This window comes from Stereum hirsutum (assembly GCF_000264905.1).
Source record: "Stereum hirsutum FP-91666 SS1 unplaced genomic scaffold STEHIscaffold_26, whole genome shotgun sequence".
NCBI lineage: Eukaryota > Fungi > Basidiomycota > Agaricomycetes > Russulales > Stereaceae > Stereum > Stereum hirsutum.
Genome location: NW_006763156.1, coordinates 318,253 through 337,545, shown reverse-complemented (window position 1 = coordinate 337,545; position 19,293 = coordinate 318,253). Strand labels below are relative to the sequence as shown.

The following is a 19,293-nucleotide window of genomic DNA, read 5'->3' as shown; positions in this document are numbered from 1 at the left end:
TTTGCCATACATACAAATCATCATAATATAATTTTGCCATCACTGAGTACTGAGGGGTTAGCGTGAGCATTGAACAATTGGAAAGAATATAAAGATTAAATTCAATGGTATGCGAGACATTGTGCCATTATAGAGAAGAAATGACCATCCATGATCATCCATGGCCATGTAATGTCATAATGGTTTGTGTTGGCCATGCCCCGCCGACATGGGCTGGCATGGTCTTTTCTGGTCAGGCATCATCCGACGGGCAACGACAGACAACACGAACGCATCCTGGTCGGAATTATATCTGGAAGGTTTACTTGACCTGGACCGACCTCCCGAGGTCCCGATTTGCCGTCGTTGTATGAGATGATGCTAGGTTTTTTTTCCATTGCCTCCCATGGTTCGACTTGTCGGGCCAGGACCTTTCCTGGTCCGCTTTTCAGGATTTCCCTGATGTCTGGTGTGGCAGTGCGAGCATAAGTTGCCCATTTTCGGAGTTTATAGTTCCTGTGCCCCGGGGCCTTGGTGCTCTGCGTCGCGTCATGACGCGTCCTACTTGGGCCTCTCTATTCTCCTCCGTCCTCGATTGTCTCGGTCTACTTGCCATGGCAACTGGTCTAGTCTAGTCTCTAGATGGCTCAACACTCTCTGGAATCTATGCATTTCTTCTGCTTATCAGACAGTCAAGCCTATGGATTACACTCTGTGAATACACACTACGGAACGTCTCTTGCAAGCCATTCACCAGCCATTCAATGCACTTGAAGGGCCTGATCGAGGACGGAAGCATCTTGACACCTCGATCTCCTCCTGTACAGCAGGACCCCGGATTGATCTGGTTCGCTGCATCCCCAAATTTAGTAGTATCCTGTCTCGAATTTCGCGAATTTCTTTATTTCCTACTCACCAAGTGGCTCAAACCTTACTTCCATCTCGTTGAAGTGACAACCGACCAACGCGGACTTGCTTCTTCAGCTGCAACATCCATCGTTGTGTCTTAGTGCCGTCTCAGCGTACACAGATTTTTCAAGTCGCCTCCATGTCGTCTTCTGCTTTCGATCTCACTCCCGACCAGTTAGGTCGCTGCCAGCATGCCGCCTGCATCGACCTCTGTGTCTGCTTCATCCCCGAGACTGCTCGACGCGGTGATGCCGATAATCCCGCTCTCCTCCCCCTTATCCTCTGCCTCGTATGTGGCCACTACGCCGCGTTTCACAAAAAGGCCCTTCCAGCGGCTAATCCACGCCCACCGCCCGTTCCGTCGAACCCTCCGGTATGTTTTTTCTCCCCACTTATTCCTGCAGAGTCGTATCTTTTATCTCTTTTCTGACTTCATGCCCATAAATTTTCCGACCCACCCCAGTCCTCTACCACTCCAAAACACGACACTACGCTTCCTCCTCCAATCCCACCCGATCCAGTACAGCCTCGTGACCCTGGTCAAAAGCCCGCCGTGTCATCTTCCCACAGCACATCGCAGGCAACACCGACCATGCAGACTCTCTTCGGTTCTCGTCACCACACCGCTGAAACTGCTTACGCTCATCCCAACCCTTCCTCTACCCCCACCGCTCCGAACCTCGGCAACACGCACGCCTTCAAGACCATGGCCCAGCTCAGGCAGGAACGTGAAAAGGTTGGCTTATTTGAACCGAGCGCTGGTCGTCCGTTTGACCCCGCCGCAGAGGTATGTCCCTCCACGTTCATGCCCCAGTTCATAATCAAATCACTAATACAACTTCTAGACCCATGCGAAATCCGGCGTTAGCGAAGCACCCAAGAACAACAAGTCCAAAAAACATGGTCGTTCCTTCGCTCAGCCCAAAACAGCCTCTCAAGCCGAGCCTTCCTCATCGAAGACATCGAAGGCCTCCAAAAACGCATCTACGGGGCCCGATAGTATCTTCACAGTCGTTCTTGTACCATGGACCGTCATGGTACATGAATTGCGATGCAAGGTTTTGAATCTCAATGGGTGCGTCGGTCTCACATTCGATGAAACATTCGTCTTGAACTTATCGTCATTTCTATAGTCTTGCTGAGATGAATCGTCTCGGCTTCGCCGTCACGGTTGCTGTACCCTCTGGTGCCAACGCAGACGTTGTTCACGACCTCATCAACTCCCGGTTCCAGCATGTACCAGAGTTCGCCGCTGCCCTCGACGCTAATCAAGCCGAACAAAACACCGACCATCCTTCTAATTCCTGGGTACTTCTTTCTCCGGAGACTAGGGGACAAGGCGACCGTAACGGTACCATCCTCAAGCCTTTCACCTCCCATACTCGTGTGGACTATTGGTTGCTCATGAGGTACGCATAAACCTCTGTCCATGGTCTTCATTGCTCTTACAAGTAGTTGCTCGTTGTCAGAACCGCTGCCGCTAGCAAACCTCGTAATGCCGCTGCGGCATGGAAAAATCTCGTTTATATCTCTCTTTCTGAGGGTTGTCTCGATATTCTACCATCGTCGCTTGACTCGACATCAGAGACCGACGACTGTAACCGCGACGAAGATGGCTCTGATGATGATTACCAGACTCCTCCTCCCAAAGTATGCTCTCATGTTCTTTTGTTTCCTTCCCCCTTCTAATCTGTCCTTGTTTCATAGAAACGCCGTCAGGATTCGTCTTCCCAACAGAAGAAACCGTCCACTGGCTCCCAGCCTGCAGCAGCAACCTCCGGACCCTCATCGGATACCATCCCGCCGCCGCCTACCGCCAGTGCGACATATGGTTCTACGTCGACTGCATATACACCCCTCTCCAACGACGACTTCCCACTCATCTTCGTTAATTTGATGCGTGCGGTCCGTAACATATCTGCACCCGAAACAGCACAGGATTATGTGCGTTTATCTCTTTTGGTTCTATCCCTTTACTCCATCTGATTATCTACGCTTTCTCAGTGGCCTCGTCAGACGACGACTGGTAGTTTGTTCGCCGAGGCCTACAAGTCTAAGGATCGTCTTCAATACTTCTTTGTTCTTCATCAAGAGGACACACACAGTACGTTCTCTTGTTCCCTCCTTAACCATCATAGATTCATATGCTGAGTCGTCTTTTCCACTTCGATTTTCTATCTTTGTTATCATTTTTCAGCTATCCCTGCGAGCACGGTGTGGCGCATGGGTGTTCGAAGTATGGTCGACAACCTATTGTTCTTGAATGTCCTAGTCAATGTAAACGATCCTGACATGGCTTCTGCTCTCCACTTTGGGCCATATGGTCTCGATTTCATCATTGACGGTCTACGCATCGCATTCACCATCCTGCCAAACGTCGTCTCTCCTGATCCACCGCCTTCCTCGATCCTCCTTCTGTGCCACAACCTTCTCGCGCTCGTCAAAAGCTTCAAGGCCGATCCCGGCACTCCTGGATACGATATTCATACGCCACCTGGGTTCCGGAACCTCATTTCGACTCTGAACTCTTTGGAGACTTCGAAAGTTGCATACTTCTCCGTACGTCTCCGCCGTCTCCTACCGATTTTACTCAGCTCTGATTGCCTCTGTCTATGAACCTAACATATACGTAGGATGCGGACGAGACAGACTGGAAGAAGCTTTCGATCTCAAAGTTTGGTTTCGATACCGATACACCAGGTGGCCTTCTTATCTATTTAGATAGTGATTTCGGATCCGCAACGAAGAAGGAAGACATGCATTTGGACAACGTCTATGTCGGCCAATGGGGAACTATCCGCCTCGTTATGTTCCTACTTATTCCCTTCCTCGACGACTATCCAACGGACGACGAAAATTACAACGTCTTCTATCAGATTCTGACGTCCTTCTGTACCAACCTCTCGCAGAAGATCGAGTCCTACAAAAAGACTGTACGTCTTTCAGTCCTGTGTTGTACTGCTTAGCCTCCACTCTTATCAATACCTCTATGTTCTCAGAAAGGTAAAAAGCGCGCCCAGGGCGAACGAAGTCAGTTGTTCAAGGACTCAGGGGTTCGTTCATTTATCTCGTCTTCTATGTTTACTATCTCTGCCTAGAAATGTGTCCACTTACCGTCGAACACATCTTCTCAGGTCGGTGAAGAAGCGCAGCCCTCATCCACTCCGGCCGAACCCACAAGGAAGCGTACTCGCAGCACTCGCACCTCCGCTGTTCACGATCCGTCGGATATCGATGAAGTTAGGTCGGTACCTGATAAGACGAAGTCCGGTGGTGGAGAAAGGGGTGGTAGGGGTAAGGGTACTCGTAGGGGTAGGGGTGGTCCCCATGGTAGAGGCCGAGGTCGAGGACGAGGACGGGGCGGTAGTGGTGGATCCAGCGAGAAGAATAAGTAGGCAATATCTACTTGTGATTTTATTTCGGCTAGAATAATGAACTGGCCCTTTAGCCTCTTTCTGTCCACCGATTCAGAAATATCCGACGCAGACTTTCCCACCAGACCCTCCGCAAAATCGAATAGTCATGAAAGTGGCAGTGCAGACGATTCCGAGGACGGAAGCGATGATTCCAAGGGCGATACCGACAACAGCGACGACGATGGTGATGGGGATGAGGGCGGTAATGGTACCACCAATGCTCATCCGGGGCCGTCTGTTGCTGCCGGTGGTACAAACCTGGAGGAGATGGGCAGAGAGGATAGTGTAGATGGTACGTCGCCTGCTGTACCATGGATGTCTTCGATCCTAGACTAATTTTCACGCTCCGGTAACTGTGCAGCTGAACTCTCTCGTACACCTCCGCCCTGGCAGAGCGAGACACCGATACCGCAGGCGTCATCTGCCGAGCTCCTGGCCTATCTCGCGAAGGTTCGCCAGTTCTTCAAGGAGGGAGAACCTGGCTCGTCTCTCTATGGTGACAGAAAGCGACCTCCTTCCCCTTCTCGTCCACAACCGGCTGGGTCATCGTCAGCCCCTGCACAAAACTCGCCTCCAGCTCCCAAGCGTTGTCGTTTATCCACACCCCCAGCTACTGCCACCACAACTCCCATCCAACCACATCCCCCGTCAATGTCGACCTCGACTCCACCTCCACCGCCGCCGTCGTCGACCGCTCCTCCACCTCCACCGCCGTTTTCGCCGACCGCTCCTCCTTCAGGGTTTAAACCACGCCCACGTCCCCGACCGATCCCAAGTCCCACAAGCGCTCATGATTATAGCAAAACTTCTTCATCATCATCAAACGCACGAGCCTCACAAAACCAGCCTGACGTCATCTACGTCTCTAGCGATAACGACAAATCGCCCTCCAAGCCATTTGTTCCGTCTGGTAGTTCCCACCCAGGAACTCGTGGTCGCAATTCCACCTCCAATACTTCCACCTCGGCGAAACCATCTACTCCCACCAATTCCTCTTCCCCATCGTTCACGCCGTCTGCTCGTCATCCCGCCAATCCTTCACCGTCAACGCCGTCTACGTCTGCTGGTTCTTCATCTTTGCCGACATCGATCACGACACCCTCCCCCGAGACAATCGCATCATATAGATCACGTCTCTCGGGGTGGTCGGAGCGTATATCTCCTCAGATAATGAGTGGCATCCGTCGTCTTCGTTGGGTTGACTTTCGGGAGCAGTTGGTCATGCACGTCCCCCATCCCGACCGTTCTCGTCGTATCAATATGTTAACCGTGGTTAACGCTTCAAGACCACAGCAGAGACGTCTTCTGGCCAGGGTATGTTGTTCATTCGTTGTCGTAATTTTGTCTTGTTGCTTATACTCTTTACAGGTATACCATCCGGACAGAAACGTTCAATTCAGTGCCGCATGGCTGTCGTTATGCCACACGATTATGGTACTCATCAATACTTGTAGGGATTAGCTTAATCCCGTTCCTTTCTCTGACCTTCGTGTTGTCTTTTGCGAATCTTTTGGTGATGTTTAATTAAATGTTTTCTGCTCATTGCTCCGTATCTGTGTGACTTGCTATTTCGTACATTAGAGATTCTTCGCCACCCATAATCTGGGGAAATCTATTCTGGACTGGTGGACTCAGATATCTCCCCTCAACATTATTTCGTGCATGGAAAATTGTGAAAATATTTGAGCATCTACTAAACGTGATTCTCGTCACTTCCTATTAAACTTTCCCGAGGCAAGGACACCATCGTTGCCTTGTGCACGTATTCCGCGTTCTGGAGAATCTGAGCGCTTTCGGCAGATTCCGGGTGGCGAGAAGTCTCTATTGTTCTTGCTTCTTGCTTACACTCGCAATCTCCATCCCTTTCAATCCATGTTCTCATCACCTCTCACTACCCCTCGTTCATTCCTGTTCCCAATCTCGCCTAGCCGCTACCTCTACCTCGTTTTATATCGCCATCGAAGCCTTTTGAGATGTCTCATTTTGTATTCCACATAAATGCCAAAGACCTCTCCTGCCAACTCATGAAGAACCAAGGCCAGATTGTTCGGTTAGCATAGAGTGCCAAGCGGAGACCAAGACTGAAAATCATGACAGTAGAGCGGCCAGAATAATGCGCTCAGAGATAAAGTCGAGTTTTCGGCCGTCGAACAAACTTGGATTGCCACAACTCGCTCATGCGCCTCTCCACCGCCGTCGTCCGAAAAATACGATGACACCGAAGCAGAGGGTCAGTTCTTTGTGATTAACTACGCACTCCGGAGCCACACCACCCAAATTCAATGTTACACGGTCCTGTGTACCGCTGAGTCGTCCTCGCCGTCGTGCACCTCGAAAGACGGGATAGAGCTGTCGAGAACAAACGAAATAAAGAATGAAAATAGTTGGCACTAGAGTTTTTTGCTCGACCGGTCTTGGTATTATATAGGAAGGAACTAGGTCGGGCGCATTCGGAGACAGATACACGCTGGAAACACGCTGAAGGGCACAGCCTATGGACGAGGTGTCACTGACAGCGATCCAAATCCACAAGACGCCGTCGGCAAACTCTTGACAATAGGAATGGATGATGCCTGATGGTCGGCCTCTGGGTAGATGCTGCTAAGAGTTTGAAAATAACTGGCACGAGGATGAGCGATAGGACTTTGGAGCACCACAAGTGCGACACGGAAAAGGATTTATAACCAATTCATACCTCGTGCTTGATGATAGGAGACATAAAACAACGCAAGATACCTATAGGAAATAAGAAAGGCATGGAAAACTAAGAATGAAGCAAGATTACGCTCACCTTGTTCTCAAGATAGGATAATCGGAGTTCTACTTCCTACACACACGTTTGATCATGAGCTCCGACGCGTGGAACATGGTGCTGAGGCCGAGGCAAATCAAACCGGACAGAGTTATCACACCAACAAAAGATTAATTATGAGCTGTTCGCATAACGACCTCCATAGCTACAAACACGTCCCAGGCAGAATGTGTTGTGATCAACGGCGACCCAATCTCTCTCCAAACGTCGGAAGCAACATCTGAAAATTCAGAAGAAACAAACTCAAGATGTGTCTCTCGTGGTCCGACCTCCTCCGTCACGATCTGACGCAACTCTACAAGGACCTCCGACGGAACCTTGATTTTGCAGGGCGTACCAGCGTGTGCCTCTGGATTTTCAAACGCGAAGACGGGAGGAGCACCAGATGGCATATCCTTTTCGGCCTGTGGTCGGACTCTGTGTGTATTCCAGTATGTTCGGAACTCGTCCAATGCCGCCTGCACGAGTGGAACAAATATCCAATAGGCAAGTTCCCTGCTCAGGGACAACGATAACGGTGAGAGGTGTCAGCAACTGCAACTCGAGATAAGCACGTACGTGTGCCAGGCGATGTTGGGATTGTAGAAACCTTCTGACTTCCCGCGCAGAATGACGTCCTTCAAGTTCAACCCAGACTTCTCTTTAAGCCACCGCCAAAAGCCTTCAATTGGCGTATTGTTGGTGCTCTTGAGGAATACATGTGGTGGGTGCACCTCAGGATCAAGATGCGGAGCAAGCATCTCCCTAACAAACTCTGTGAGCAATAACTACAGACCTACCAAATCATCAGCACGTACCGGAGTATCGACTGGATAGCATACAACCATCCTGTCTCTGAACCCTTGTCAGTTGTAAGCTGTATAGCGATCGCTGAGAAGGAACACATAGATCAGCGCGTGAAATAGTACAGATAATGAGAGGGCCTACCACCGTACTCCTCGATGAAATCAAGGAAGAGGTGCGCCAACGCTCTGAGCGTTCGTGCATTGGGAAGCACTCGAATATAAAGCAGAAAGTCAGACCACTTATCCTTGAACGCATAGATGGGGAAACCCAAATCGCCCATGCGTAACGCAAGGTGAGCGAGTTTCTCATGGCCGTCACTTGAGATCTCTCTGAACGGCCCGACAGAGGTGAGTGCAGTACGAGGGATTGTGGCCTTTCGCTTCCCTGGCATGCGTGCGTCGAACCCCGCTGGATTATCTGCAAACATGATCTCGCGTATAGTCGATCTATCACCCATCAGCACCATTACCAGGAATGATAAAAGTATATGAGACGTGCTTTGGAAGAAGAATCAGTCTGTTTGCCAGCTTTGTTTGGATATAATCAGGCCCGTTGTGATCCGCACCACTTGTACCACCTCTATCGACCTCGTCTAAGACTGCCTGAGTCGCAACTTCTCTTGGAACAGGCTTGCGCACGGAGGGAATTCCCAGGCGTCGCTCGAGGATATTAAGCTTTGTATTCCTGGTAGCAAACTTCGTCAACGACTGCTGGGAATATCGTACAGGTAACAGGAGATCACGTACGCGATTTGAAGGCCATGGTCTTTGAGAAGAGCTTGCTTCTTCTCATCTCGAGTGTAGCGGGCAGAGACATACTTCAGAAGTGATGCCTTCAAGACATCGTCGGGAGGGTCTAGATAAATCAAATACACGGTGAGTATTTCAGATCAGATATCAGAATGGAATATACGCAACAGTTTTTCTCCCCGTACCCGTTCTTGCAGATGATGCAGGTGGACAAGCAGGGTGAGGGCAGGGAGAGAGAACGATTGTCTGAGTCGCTTTGAGGCAGGGTTGATAAGACCATGTCATGGAACTAGTACGCCGGGCGAGCCTATCAGCGATGTGATCGCGATCTAAGCAGCTTTCTGGTCGACATCAGATTTCAGAGATAGTAGATGCTTGCCCTCCGGCAAATATATCCACACATAAAGCAGCCAAGACCGAAGTGCAGATAATCGTGCAAAGGATGTTCATATAGAACATTCTCAAAGCTCAGAGTACAGTCACAGTTCGTGCCTCAATGCAACTGCAATGAACATAAGTAGATCAAAGGCTCAGCGAGTTGGCCGGGGTCCTCAGCTTAAAGGTAACGAGGAGGGTCCAGTTTTTTTTGAGAGCCACATGTCAAGTCAACTATACTCAAAACCCCGAAGAAGTTGGACTTTCAATGGAAAGAGAGGTTGCCAGTGAAGAGGGGTGCCAAAAGGCCTGGCAGGACTTGTGGCGGCGAACCGGGAACTGCCGGTCGCGGGTCGGCACGTCGTGCCACAGAGGGCTTGAACAGCCAGGCTCTGCCGGGGTCCCACCCTTAAATGTTACGTTGTAGATACCGCTTTTTTTCTATGCACTCTAAAACATCTGAGACTCCTCAAACTGCAAAAAAATTGGAGTTTGCTTCGAAGCAAACCACTACAGTAATAATGTGGTGTCCAGGGGACCCGCGGCCGAGGTGGCGGAGAGTGCCGGAGCGGGGCCGCGAAACGCAAACGAACCGCGTACGTCCCGCCCACCGTACTTTGTGTCCTATCAGAGCTTGTGTTTTTGTCGGTTCACAATATCTGACTGGTTGCTGCTCTTTCCTCGTGTCGCGTCTCGGCTATCTGTCTGGCTACGATGCATAAGGTTGAGATTGGTATTGGTGGCTTCACGCGGGTGTTTTCGACACCATGTATGATTTGGATGTTATGAATGGCAGATGGTGGAGCCTGTGGAATAGTAGGGATACTGTTCTGCACATCGCTCATTGCCATCATTGGAGCTGCGGACCAGCCATCCTCAAGTTCTCAGAGACCTCAGATCGTAAACACCAAGTTATTTTTTTTCTAAATCTACTACTTACTCTCACCCTCTCTCGTCTACGTCTATTGTCATAGCTAGCTTCTGCCGACAATTCAGGTAGAAGGCTAGAAATACTCATACTTGGTTTCATATCGCAGAGACAAAGTTTCCACCCTCTCTTCCCGAGCCTTGGTCTCTCGTAGAGCAGACAAATCATCCGACTCCTCCCCTGCACTCACATCTATGTCGTCTTCACCTATACGGCCCCGCACCACATTCTTCGTACACAACACCAGCCCTAGCTTCCTCTTCTTCTTCTTCGCATCCGCTTTCTTCACTCGTTCCTTCTCGTAGAGAGAACAGGGTTGCTAGAGCTCAGTTATAGGTCAACCGAATGTATATGGCATCGTAGGTGAGACGCACCTTCCTCTCTGCATTAGCGACCTTCTTCTTACGATCAGACTTCTTCCCACCATCGTTCGAGGCAGACACGTCTTCCTCGGAGTCAGAGGATATGACAAGGGTAGCAGCCTGCTTGCACTTCAACACCTACGCCACGCGGTCACAGAAGTCGCACCAAACGGTAAGGTATGACAGATAGGTAAATGATCGCGAACGTGGAGGGAAACAAGGATGCGAACGATCAGTCAGTAAACATATCGTGAGTCCGTGCCTGTCTTTGAACGTACCGGACGTACTGATGGCTCAGCTTTGCCATCCTCCCCTTCGTTCTCGTCTCCATCTTCAACCTCTCCGCCCTTGGCCTCCGAATGAGTGCTCTCAGTCACTGTCCGGACTATTTCTGCCCCCATCCTCGCCATCTTTCTCTCTCGGACTACCGTTTCTCCATTCCCATGCTCGATGCCTGACAAAACCTCGGACCCATCACTCCCAACAGAATACTCTGGTACAGGGTATTCGGAGAGCGCGGGAGAGTGCACATGAGGGTTGTATGTCTTGTCCTTGTGTCGATTCCAGGAAGCGCCACTGTGCCATGTTAATAAGTCTTGCAGCTTTGACATGGTAGAGATAACTTACCTTCCTCTGGACCTTTAAATTAGGCATTAAATTAGGCATTGCGAATGTGAGGTAGGCGGCCCGTCTCTTTGTCTCGGAGGTCTTCACCGATAAAGGCATTCACGCGCTTCTTAAAAGTCTCCCATGGACTGTCTGCAGTGAGTTTCAGTGATCGGTAGATTGTGTCCTGTTCCGTCACCTCAGGGATGCTTTTAGGAAGGGTGGGCACAAGCTCCTCGATGTGCTTGATCCAGTCGAGAGTGTGCTGCTGAGGATCTGTGGTTTTATCTGCACGGTTTGGCCCCATGATGAGTCTCAGCGCCTGTGCAGTGATGCCGGTTTCCGCTGAAGAGATGTCGAGGAGCTAAGAGGTGTCTAAGAGGTGACAGTGAGCGGCGACGAAACGACCAGTCACTAAACAAGAAATTGTCAGGCCGCATCCGCGCCACAATGGTTTTGCAATTTGCGATGACTCGGTGCGACTTGGGCTTGGAGGTCAGACATCTACCATCAAATATACGTACTACAACTCGGTCAATTTTCCATCTTCTCCCCTCATTTATACTCAGTGAACTATTTAATGTGTCCGTTATCATCTCCCATAAACGAGACTCGATCCGTCAAAGCATAGCTCCTGTGTGGTCCCGACAGCGGCCCAAAAATGGGATGCTACCCAGTCAGTACATTGTTTGACCTCTCTCTTTTACCCAGTATTACTCATTAATACGTCGGTTATCACCTCCCGGGAACGTTACATGATTCGTTCAAGCATATAGCTGCTCATAACTTGTCGTCCGCTGGGGTGTGTGTGGCCCAGACACCCTCCACACATTCATGTCATTACTCGGTCCGTCCTTCGTTATACTTCTTCGTTTCTACACAATCTGACTCATTGATATGTCTGTCAATGACTCCAGAAAATGCTCCGTGCTCTGCCGGAGCCTAACTCGGCTGGACGAGTAATTAGCTGTGGGGTGTGTGGCCCAGACACCCTCTACAAGATATCTCACTACTCGGTCAGTTCTTCGTTCTACTTCTTTGTTTATACACAATCTGGCTCACTCATACGTTTGTCAATGCCTCCCGAAAACGCTCCGTGCCTGGTCCAAGCCTCGCTCTGCAGAACGAGGAGTTAGCTGTGGGGTATGTGGCCCAGATACTCTCCACAAAATGTCTCACTACTCGGTCAGTAGTTTGCTTTATCTTTGTTCTTCTATCCAGTCTGACTCATTGATATGTGTGTCAATGTCCTCCGAGAACACTTTATGATCCGTCCAAGCCTACCATGGCAGGACGACAAATTAACTGTGGGGTATGTGGCCCAGACATGTCACTACTCGGGCGGTTCTTCGTTTTATGTCTTTCCTTTTACCCAGTCTGACTCTTCAGTATGTTTCTCATTGCCTTCCGATAATGCTACGTGATGTGTTCAAGCATAGCTCTGTGGAATGAGTTACTAGCTGTGGGTGTGTGGCCCAGACACCCTCTATAAAATGGCTCTCTTCTCGGTCAGTCCCTCGTTATAATCCCTTGTTTCTACACAATCTTACTCATTGATATGTCCATAAACTCCTCCCGAAAACACTCCGTGATCCGTCCAAGCCTAACTCGGCAGGACGAGTAATTAGCTGTTGGGTGTGTGGCCCAGATACCGTCCACAAAATGTCTCACTACTTGGTCAGTAGTTTGTTTTATCTCTTTTTGTCTACCCAGTCTTGCTCAACGATATGTTCGTTATTGCCCCCCGGGAACGCTACGTGATGCGTTCATGCATAAATCTGCAGGACGAATTACTAGCTGTGGGGTGTGTGGCCCAGACACACCCCACAATATTTATCACTACTCGGGTCAGTACTTCGTTTTCTCTCTCTGTTTCTACCTAGGTTGAGTCTTTTATATGTTTGGTTTTGCCTCCTGTAAACGTTTCGTAGTCTATCGAAGAATAGCTCTTCAGAATCCATTCCTAGACGGGCAGTGAGTGGCCCAAACAATTGACAGCAATATTGTCTCGAAGTAACCATGTATTATATAGCATAAAATATACATACTGTATACAGAACTTTCGGTATGTATACATAAACAGTATACTGTTGATGAGGTATGAACCATATACATTAATAGTTGGACCCATAGGTCAGACATCAGCGGGGTCCTCATGATAAGACAGGACTCGACCTTTCTTCGGTATTCGTCTGCTCGTCCACTGATCTACTCACTTGCCTCCTCAAAATCGAACACACACACACACACACCATTACGATTAATTTATAGCACGACTTTGCTAGAGAGTAATGGACAGTGTGTGGATATTTGCTCGTCCGACCTCATCCTCTGCCTTAGGATACAAGCAGTCGGTTTGTGTATGCCTCGCAGCTATATTAAACAGAGCTAAACCTGATTTGTTGTAGGTTCATATCTGTGACATCCGTCTAGGTCTATTGTTTGCCTGGAACTGTACTTATCCATACCATATTCACGCCATAAAATATGGCGAGAGACAAATTTGCTCGAGAGGCGACCTCCGAAATTTCATACATTTTCATACAGTATGGACAATCAACCACTTAACTATTCTGAACGTGACGGCTCAGAGAAAAGCCCACCGTTCTCCTCATCTATAGCAGACAACAGCAATACAGCACGAGTGAATACATTGATACCCCAGTTCATATCGTCCTCCGCAAGGTCAATTTTCCCCTCCAACAAGCGAGCAGCTCTATCGACCAATTCCATCTTCTCGTCCACAAAGTCTTTTTTTTTNTTTTTTTTTTTTTTTTGGTTGAAGCTCCACCTCGCGCAACCGCCTAAGCCAGCCCGTCGAGGTTTCATTTGCTTGGAGGTAGGGGTTTGCACCCTACAGACTTACCTGTGTGTCACCCTGAGGAAATGCTACTTGCACGCCTGCTATTCGCAGGCAGTGTGGGACTTTTCCGTCATCAACGGTTCCTCCCTGGACGCCAGGAAGGAATACCCACTAAAACCCCAGACTGCCGGAGCCAGTCTTCCGGCAGATTCTTCTCATCTAGGAGTGTACCGCCCCATGTCTGGAGGACGATACTTGGCCTTAGTGCTTTCGCACCGAACCGCCTTTTACTCGTGGCGACTCTGTCCAGTTCTAGGCGAGTGTTCATGCGTGTTACCCAGCGGTCGTGGATTTCTTGTGCGGAGAAGTTGTCTCCGTCTTCCCTGGTTATTCGCCGTTCGCACCTTAGCACCCATATCAAATGTGCCGAACTCGTTACTAGGATCTGGAAGAACCTGTTCGCGCCTGGGCGGCGTTTACCCCGTTCGGTTTTGAAGTTAGCTAGGCCACTTGTCAATACCGTGCCTATTGTTATTCGGGGCAATACAAGCCCTTTCTTCTCGCATAGTTCTCTGGCTAAGTTCCATATTTGCTCTCTCTCGGGCGCCTGGCAGTCTTCAAGAATGTGTCGCATGGATTCCTCCTCGCCGTCGCATAGGGGACAACGCCCACGTTGTTCGTATCCCGGTATGTTGTCCCAGTATTTTCCGATTTTGTAACCGCTGTGCACAGAGCGGTACAAGAAGATCCTTTCTTTTTTCGTGATGTTCTTGCTCCGGATAGCCTTGAATATCCTCGCATCTGTGGGGAGGCCGGCTCGGAGGTGGTCATGCGCAGCCCATCTCCCGATATCCAGATTAACGGTCGTCGCTGTTCTCTGGGGTTGTTGATATCTGCGCTTAATTTCCTGGGTGAGAATTGCTTGCGTTGCTGTAGTCAGTTTTGCGCCCGTCAGGTGGAATCGTGGAGGAATGCGGATCGTGAGCGTCGGATCGGCGTCCGCTTCAGCGCCTGCTCTCGCGAGGCGGTCCGCGCCCTCATTTCCTTCGATCCCGCTGTGTCCCTTCACCCATTGGAAAGTGGTTGTGCTTCCCCGTCGTCGGAGGGCAGCAGCCGTGGCTCTAAAGAGATCGGAGTTCGAGACTCCGATCCACCCTTTATCCTCCCATGCTGACAGGTGTTTCGTGAGCCCGTCGATTGCATATAGGGAGTCGGATTTAATGTGCAGCGGGGCTGATAGCGGTGCAGTCGTAGCCACATACCATATCGCCAGGACTTCGCCCGTCTGGTTTGTCTGTGGCATCTCTGACGGCACTCGGAGCGATGTGTTCCGCTCATCATCTGGGCCAAACCATATACCGCTCCCGGCCCTTGCGTCTTCATCGCCATTGTGCAGGCAGGACCCGTCAGTGTATACGGTGATTTCACCAGAGTCATCCGGGTTTCCTTTTTGTCTGAACGGCGGATAGTTCATTTTTGCGTCTGGGTCTCCAAAGACACGTATCCCTTGTGATATAGCCCCTTTGCAGTGAACGTCTGGGTTAAAGGTGACGGGTCGTTTGTTCTCCCTTGCCACGTCATTTGCCTCGATCTCCTCCTTGCTCATGTCTAGAGTGTCGTCATTGTCCGGTGTGAGTGGGTGCCACTTTGGTAGGATGTGCCCAAGGATGGTCTTTGCGCGCTTCAGGCATTTATGCGTGTCAGCGCAGCCTTGGTGTCTGTCTGACTCACAGTCGTCGCAGCGGCAAGGCCTGAGCCTGGTGGAGTTAGGGTATCGTTGGGCCTTATGTCGGCCGTTTATTCTGCTGGTGCCGAAGTCCTCCAAGTCACCAACCGTGCGTATACCGTGGCATTCTCTCAGACACCTCGCTATCTTTGTGTTTGTGTGGTGCTTCATCTTTCTGTCTGAGCCTATATGGAACCAGGCTGGCATGGATCGTCTCATCTCGCACGATGGCATAAGTGCGTCAAAAGTGACATTGTATTTCTTCCCAGTTCTCAGCATTCGTACAAGCGAGCGCGGTAGCGTGGTTTTGCCCGTGTTCGTTTTAGGGAACCACTTCTGTAGGTACGGTGTGCGGAGTGCCTCTGCATTCGCACCATTCATATGTTTCTTGGGAACATTCTCCCTCATCAGGGTGTCTGCCACGAATGCCCATGTCGGTCGTCTTGGCTCGCCGAAACGGCAGTACTCCCCTAGGTTGGTGAGTTCTATAGCCTCGTTTCTTGCCTTGAGGTGCAATAAGTTCATCCCCCCTGATGGTTTCGGCTTCATTAGGGTGTCGAGGGCTATGGACGGTGTGCTCTCTCCGTTCCACATGAAGGTCCTAATGATTTTTGTAAGGTGTGTTTCTATATCTATTGGCATTCCTTGTATTTTCGTGAGGTACTGAGTCATACCGCCGACTATCATTTGTACAATCAGCCGTCGTCCTTCCATGGTGGGGTACGTCCTGTTCCATCTCTTCAAGCTGGCTTCAATCTTCTCAACGATTCTTGCCCATGGGGCGCCATGGTTTGTCTTGTTCCCGACCCACCCGCCTAGGATCCTCGCTGCCTCTCCATCCTTGAGTATGTGTATATTGTCAGCGATTGGAGTCTGGTGTGGTCCCATTCGGCGCTCATCGTAAAAGTCTTTTCTGTACTGAGTTGTCCCAACGGGAATGATCTCCGTTTTGGGGACATTGAATTTTGCCCCAGACACTTGGCACCATTTGTCCAATATGGTCTGGAGGCTCTCGAATGAGTCATGCTTTGACAAGTACACGGTGGTGTCGTCCGCGAATAGCGTCGTAATAATCTTGTCTGCTACTCCAGGTATTCTCATTCCTTGTAGTTCCGAGTTTCGCAGCATGCATGCGAGGGGCTCAATTGCCAGGTCGAAAAGCAGACACGAGAGTGGATCCCCTTGTCTCACGCCTCGTGTAACCTTGAAAGCCGAGCTGATTTCCCCGTTAATAATGACGACCGTTTCGGCGTTCGCGTACAGCGTTCTGACCGTATTGATGAATTGCTCCGGTATCCCAAATTTCGTCATGGTTTCCCATAGGTAGGGGTGCAGTATTTTATCATATGCCTTTTCCTGGTCAAGTGCCACAATGGCCCCATTACAGTCTTCTGTTGCCTCGCAGTAGTCGACGATCAGCTGTGACAGTTTGACTTGGTCGAAGATGCTCCGCCCTTTGATGAAGCCGGCTTGGTCTTTGTGGACTAGTGAAGGTGCGACTCGGGCGAGTTTCGTGGTGAGTGCTTTCGTGAACACTTTATACTCAGAGTTCAGTAGCGTGATCGGGCGGTAGTTCGCAATGTTTGCCCGGTCATTCTTCTTGTACAGGGGACACATCCATCCTCTCGCGAAATCGCACTTCTCAACGGTGCCAAAACGTTCAATGTCGTTGTATACTTCCGTTAGGGCCTGGATAACATTAAAGGTAGTGTCGTCTGGTACACCTCCTTTTCTTCCTTCGTATCGTATCTGGAGTACCTTCCAGAGTTCGGTAGGGAGGCCGTTAATACCGGCTGCCTTCCCATTCGGGAGACTTTTTAGCGATGTCAACACATCAGCCTCGGTGAGCACACTAGAGAGCTCTTCCACGTCATGTTGTGACACTGTCGCTGTAACGGTCTCTAGCACATCTTCGGTGCGTTGTTTCCAATCTTCCTTGTTATTGAGGAGATCGGTCTCCTGTAGCTTCTCATGGTAGTCCCTTGCAAGGTTGGCCATGTCTTTTGATTTCTTGGCCAGGGTGGGCCGCTCTGCGTTCGGGTCCGTTAACTCCATGATTGTGTCCCTCGGTATCTTCTCCTTCCCCAGCGCACACCAGAGTTTGTTTATTGTTTCATACTCCAGGTGCACCCGTGCCGCTGTGGTCGCCTTGGCTGATTTCTGTACTTCCTTCCACAGCGTATTGATGCGAGTTTGGATAATTGCACCGCCCAGTTTCCGCTCGTCGATTGTGATGTCCTTGTTGTTGAACAGGATACGGAGTTCGACTTCCAGCTTTTGGATCTCCCTGACCGGCCCCGGCGCCCTCTTTCGGGAATGTTCTTTAGCTATCTTCGCAAAGTCATCGGTGAGCGATTTGAACTCGGTCTGGGCGTTGTTCTCTTCGGATCTGCCTTGTCGTCTGATCCTAAGCATGTTCTCTTCGTATACAGCTCCACGGTCAGTCAATTGTTTTATTAGTTTCCTGTCCTGCAATTGGTGTGTCTGCATAGCCCATCTGCCCGGGCCTAGGAATGGTAGGTCTTCATCAAGGAGTACCGCCGTGGCCATTTTGTGGTCGGTGTCCACACCAGAGGTCTCAATGCGCCATTCTCGGCTCCCCGTCGACGTTATAAATTCATTAACCACGTAGATTCGGTCAATTCTAGACCGCGCGTCTGTTGCCGTCTGCCAATACGTGTAGTTCAGCGTATCCGGGTATGTTGCTCGCCAGCCGTCTTGGAGTAAGATCCTAGATTTAAGCTCCATCAATGCCCTTTTCGCCCCCTGCGAATCGTTATCGACCGGTGTGCGGTCTATCGAGTCTTCGACAACGTTGAAGTCTCCCATCATGACATGAAATTGCGGCAGTTCGCCAGAGTCAAGCTTTGCGCTGAGCTCTGTCCAGAACTCTTCATTTTCGCCAGGGTTGTTCGGCGCATAGATTCCTAGGATCCGCACCGTTCTTTTGTGCCACGGGATCTCTGCATATATCGCTCTCCCGCTCACAATGTTCTCCTGTCGTACTATGACATTCCCAAGTTTGAGGGTATTGATGGCCAAGGCTACTCCCTTGGAGTTCGGGTGTTCAGGGTCAATGGTGTTTAGGATTAGCATTTTCCCTTCATATTTCTCGTTCAGGCTCTCCGTCTCTTCCGTAGTGAGGTGGGTTTCTTGGACCGCCATCACGCCTACATGATTGCTCGCCAACGTTCGCCAGATATATGCCCACTTGTCTGGCTGCGTGGCACTACGCCGGCCTCTCATGTTTAGTGTCGCTATTTTAAGGTAAGCTTTTGTTTTGCGTGCCTTTGCGGTGTCGTTCTCCGGGGGTGGAGGTACTGGTTCCTCGTTTGTCTGCTCATCAGGCCGTTCGGCTTCATCTCCCTCCTCGTTCTGTTGCCCGTTTTGGGGTTGGGGCGGGCGATGCCTGTCCTGTGCCACGTCACCGCCATTTGGCACAACGTTCTGGTGCAATGTTTGCCCATCTTGCGCTAGTTGCGCTGCAGTATTGGCACTGCTCCCCGAGGTGGGGTTTGACTCACGGGGCTGGTTACTTCCTTCACCAGGATCATCTGGACGACCGGCGGGGTTAACCCTTCGGGATCCAGACGCGCCTGATTCAGGTCGCCTCGTCTCGTGAGTCGGGGGGTTCCCGCCACCATAGTCTCCAGCGCTCTCATTGAGGTCACGATCGGCGGGAGGGATAGTAGCCTCTCCAGCGCCGAAGACGCTCGAACCGATACCGGGGCCACTTTCATGACCCTCGCCCAAAGGTGTGTTTGTTGTGTTGCTGTTATAGTTGTAATTCATTGGTGGTGTGTTGTTTGTTTAAATCGTACTTCCCGTCTCCGTACGACTCA

The 19,293-nt window shown here is 50.4% G+C and overlaps 5 protein-coding genes across 5 annotated transcripts; 1 reads left to right on the top strand and 4 right to left on the bottom strand.

Annotated features, from left to right (window-relative positions):
- Positions 1 to 1,027: 1,027 nt before the first annotated feature.
- Positions 1,028 to 5,832, top strand: STEHIDRAFT_163703 (uncharacterized protein; the record flags this gene model as incomplete). The annotated part of the gene is made up of 15 exons (XM_007311404.1): positions 1,028 to 1,261; positions 1,352 to 1,675; positions 1,734 to 1,963; positions 2,022 to 2,297; positions 2,358 to 2,538; positions 2,596 to 2,832; positions 2,893 to 2,992; positions 3,086 to 3,447; positions 3,522 to 3,821; positions 3,888 to 3,941; positions 4,023 to 4,279; positions 4,337 to 4,596; positions 4,666 to 5,618; positions 5,673 to 5,703; positions 5,759 to 5,832. The coding sequence occupies 15 exons, from the start codon at positions 1,028 to 1,030 to the stop codon at positions 5,830 to 5,832; spliced, it is 3,873 nt and encodes a 1,290-aa protein (XP_007311466.1).
- A 1,394-nt stretch (positions 5,833 to 7,226) lies between these two features.
- Positions 7,227 to 8,931, bottom strand: STEHIDRAFT_69460 (uncharacterized protein; the record flags this gene model as incomplete). Its single annotated transcript, XM_007311335.1, has 7 exons — positions 7,227 to 7,611; positions 7,675 to 7,856; positions 7,910 to 7,986; positions 8,044 to 8,319; positions 8,372 to 8,586; positions 8,649 to 8,757; positions 8,820 to 8,931. The coding sequence occupies 7 exons, from the start codon at positions 8,929 to 8,931 to the stop codon at positions 7,227 to 7,229; spliced, it is 1,356 nt and encodes a 451-aa protein (XP_007311397.1).
- Positions 8,932 to 10,030: 1,099 nt separating this feature from the next.
- STEHIDRAFT_116550 (uncharacterized protein) lies at positions 10,031 to 11,229 on the bottom strand (the record flags this gene model as incomplete). The annotated part of the gene is made up of 5 exons (XM_007311403.1): positions 10,031 to 10,273; positions 10,329 to 10,454; positions 10,604 to 10,809; positions 10,944 to 10,955; positions 11,031 to 11,229. 5 exons carry the CDS (start codon positions 11,227 to 11,229, stop codon positions 10,031 to 10,033), a joined length of 786 nt encoding a protein of 261 aa, XP_007311465.1.
- A 2,629-nt stretch (positions 11,230 to 13,858) lies between these two features.
- Positions 13,859 to 15,028, bottom strand: STEHIDRAFT_69401 (RnaseH-domain-containing protein; the record flags this gene model as incomplete). The annotated part of the gene is made up of 1 exon (XM_007311329.1): positions 13,859 to 15,028. One exon carries the CDS (start codon positions 15,026 to 15,028, stop codon positions 13,859 to 13,861), a length of 1,170 nt encoding a protein of 389 aa, XP_007311391.1.
- A 745-nt stretch (positions 15,029 to 15,773) lies between these two features.
- Positions 15,774 to 16,579, bottom strand: STEHIDRAFT_135760 (uncharacterized protein; the record flags this gene model as incomplete). Its single annotated transcript, XM_007311402.1, has 2 exons — positions 15,774 to 15,813; positions 15,918 to 16,579. 2 exons carry the CDS (start codon positions 16,577 to 16,579, stop codon positions 15,774 to 15,776), a joined length of 702 nt encoding a protein of 233 aa, XP_007311464.1.
- Positions 16,580 to 19,293: the final 2,714 nt, after the last annotated feature.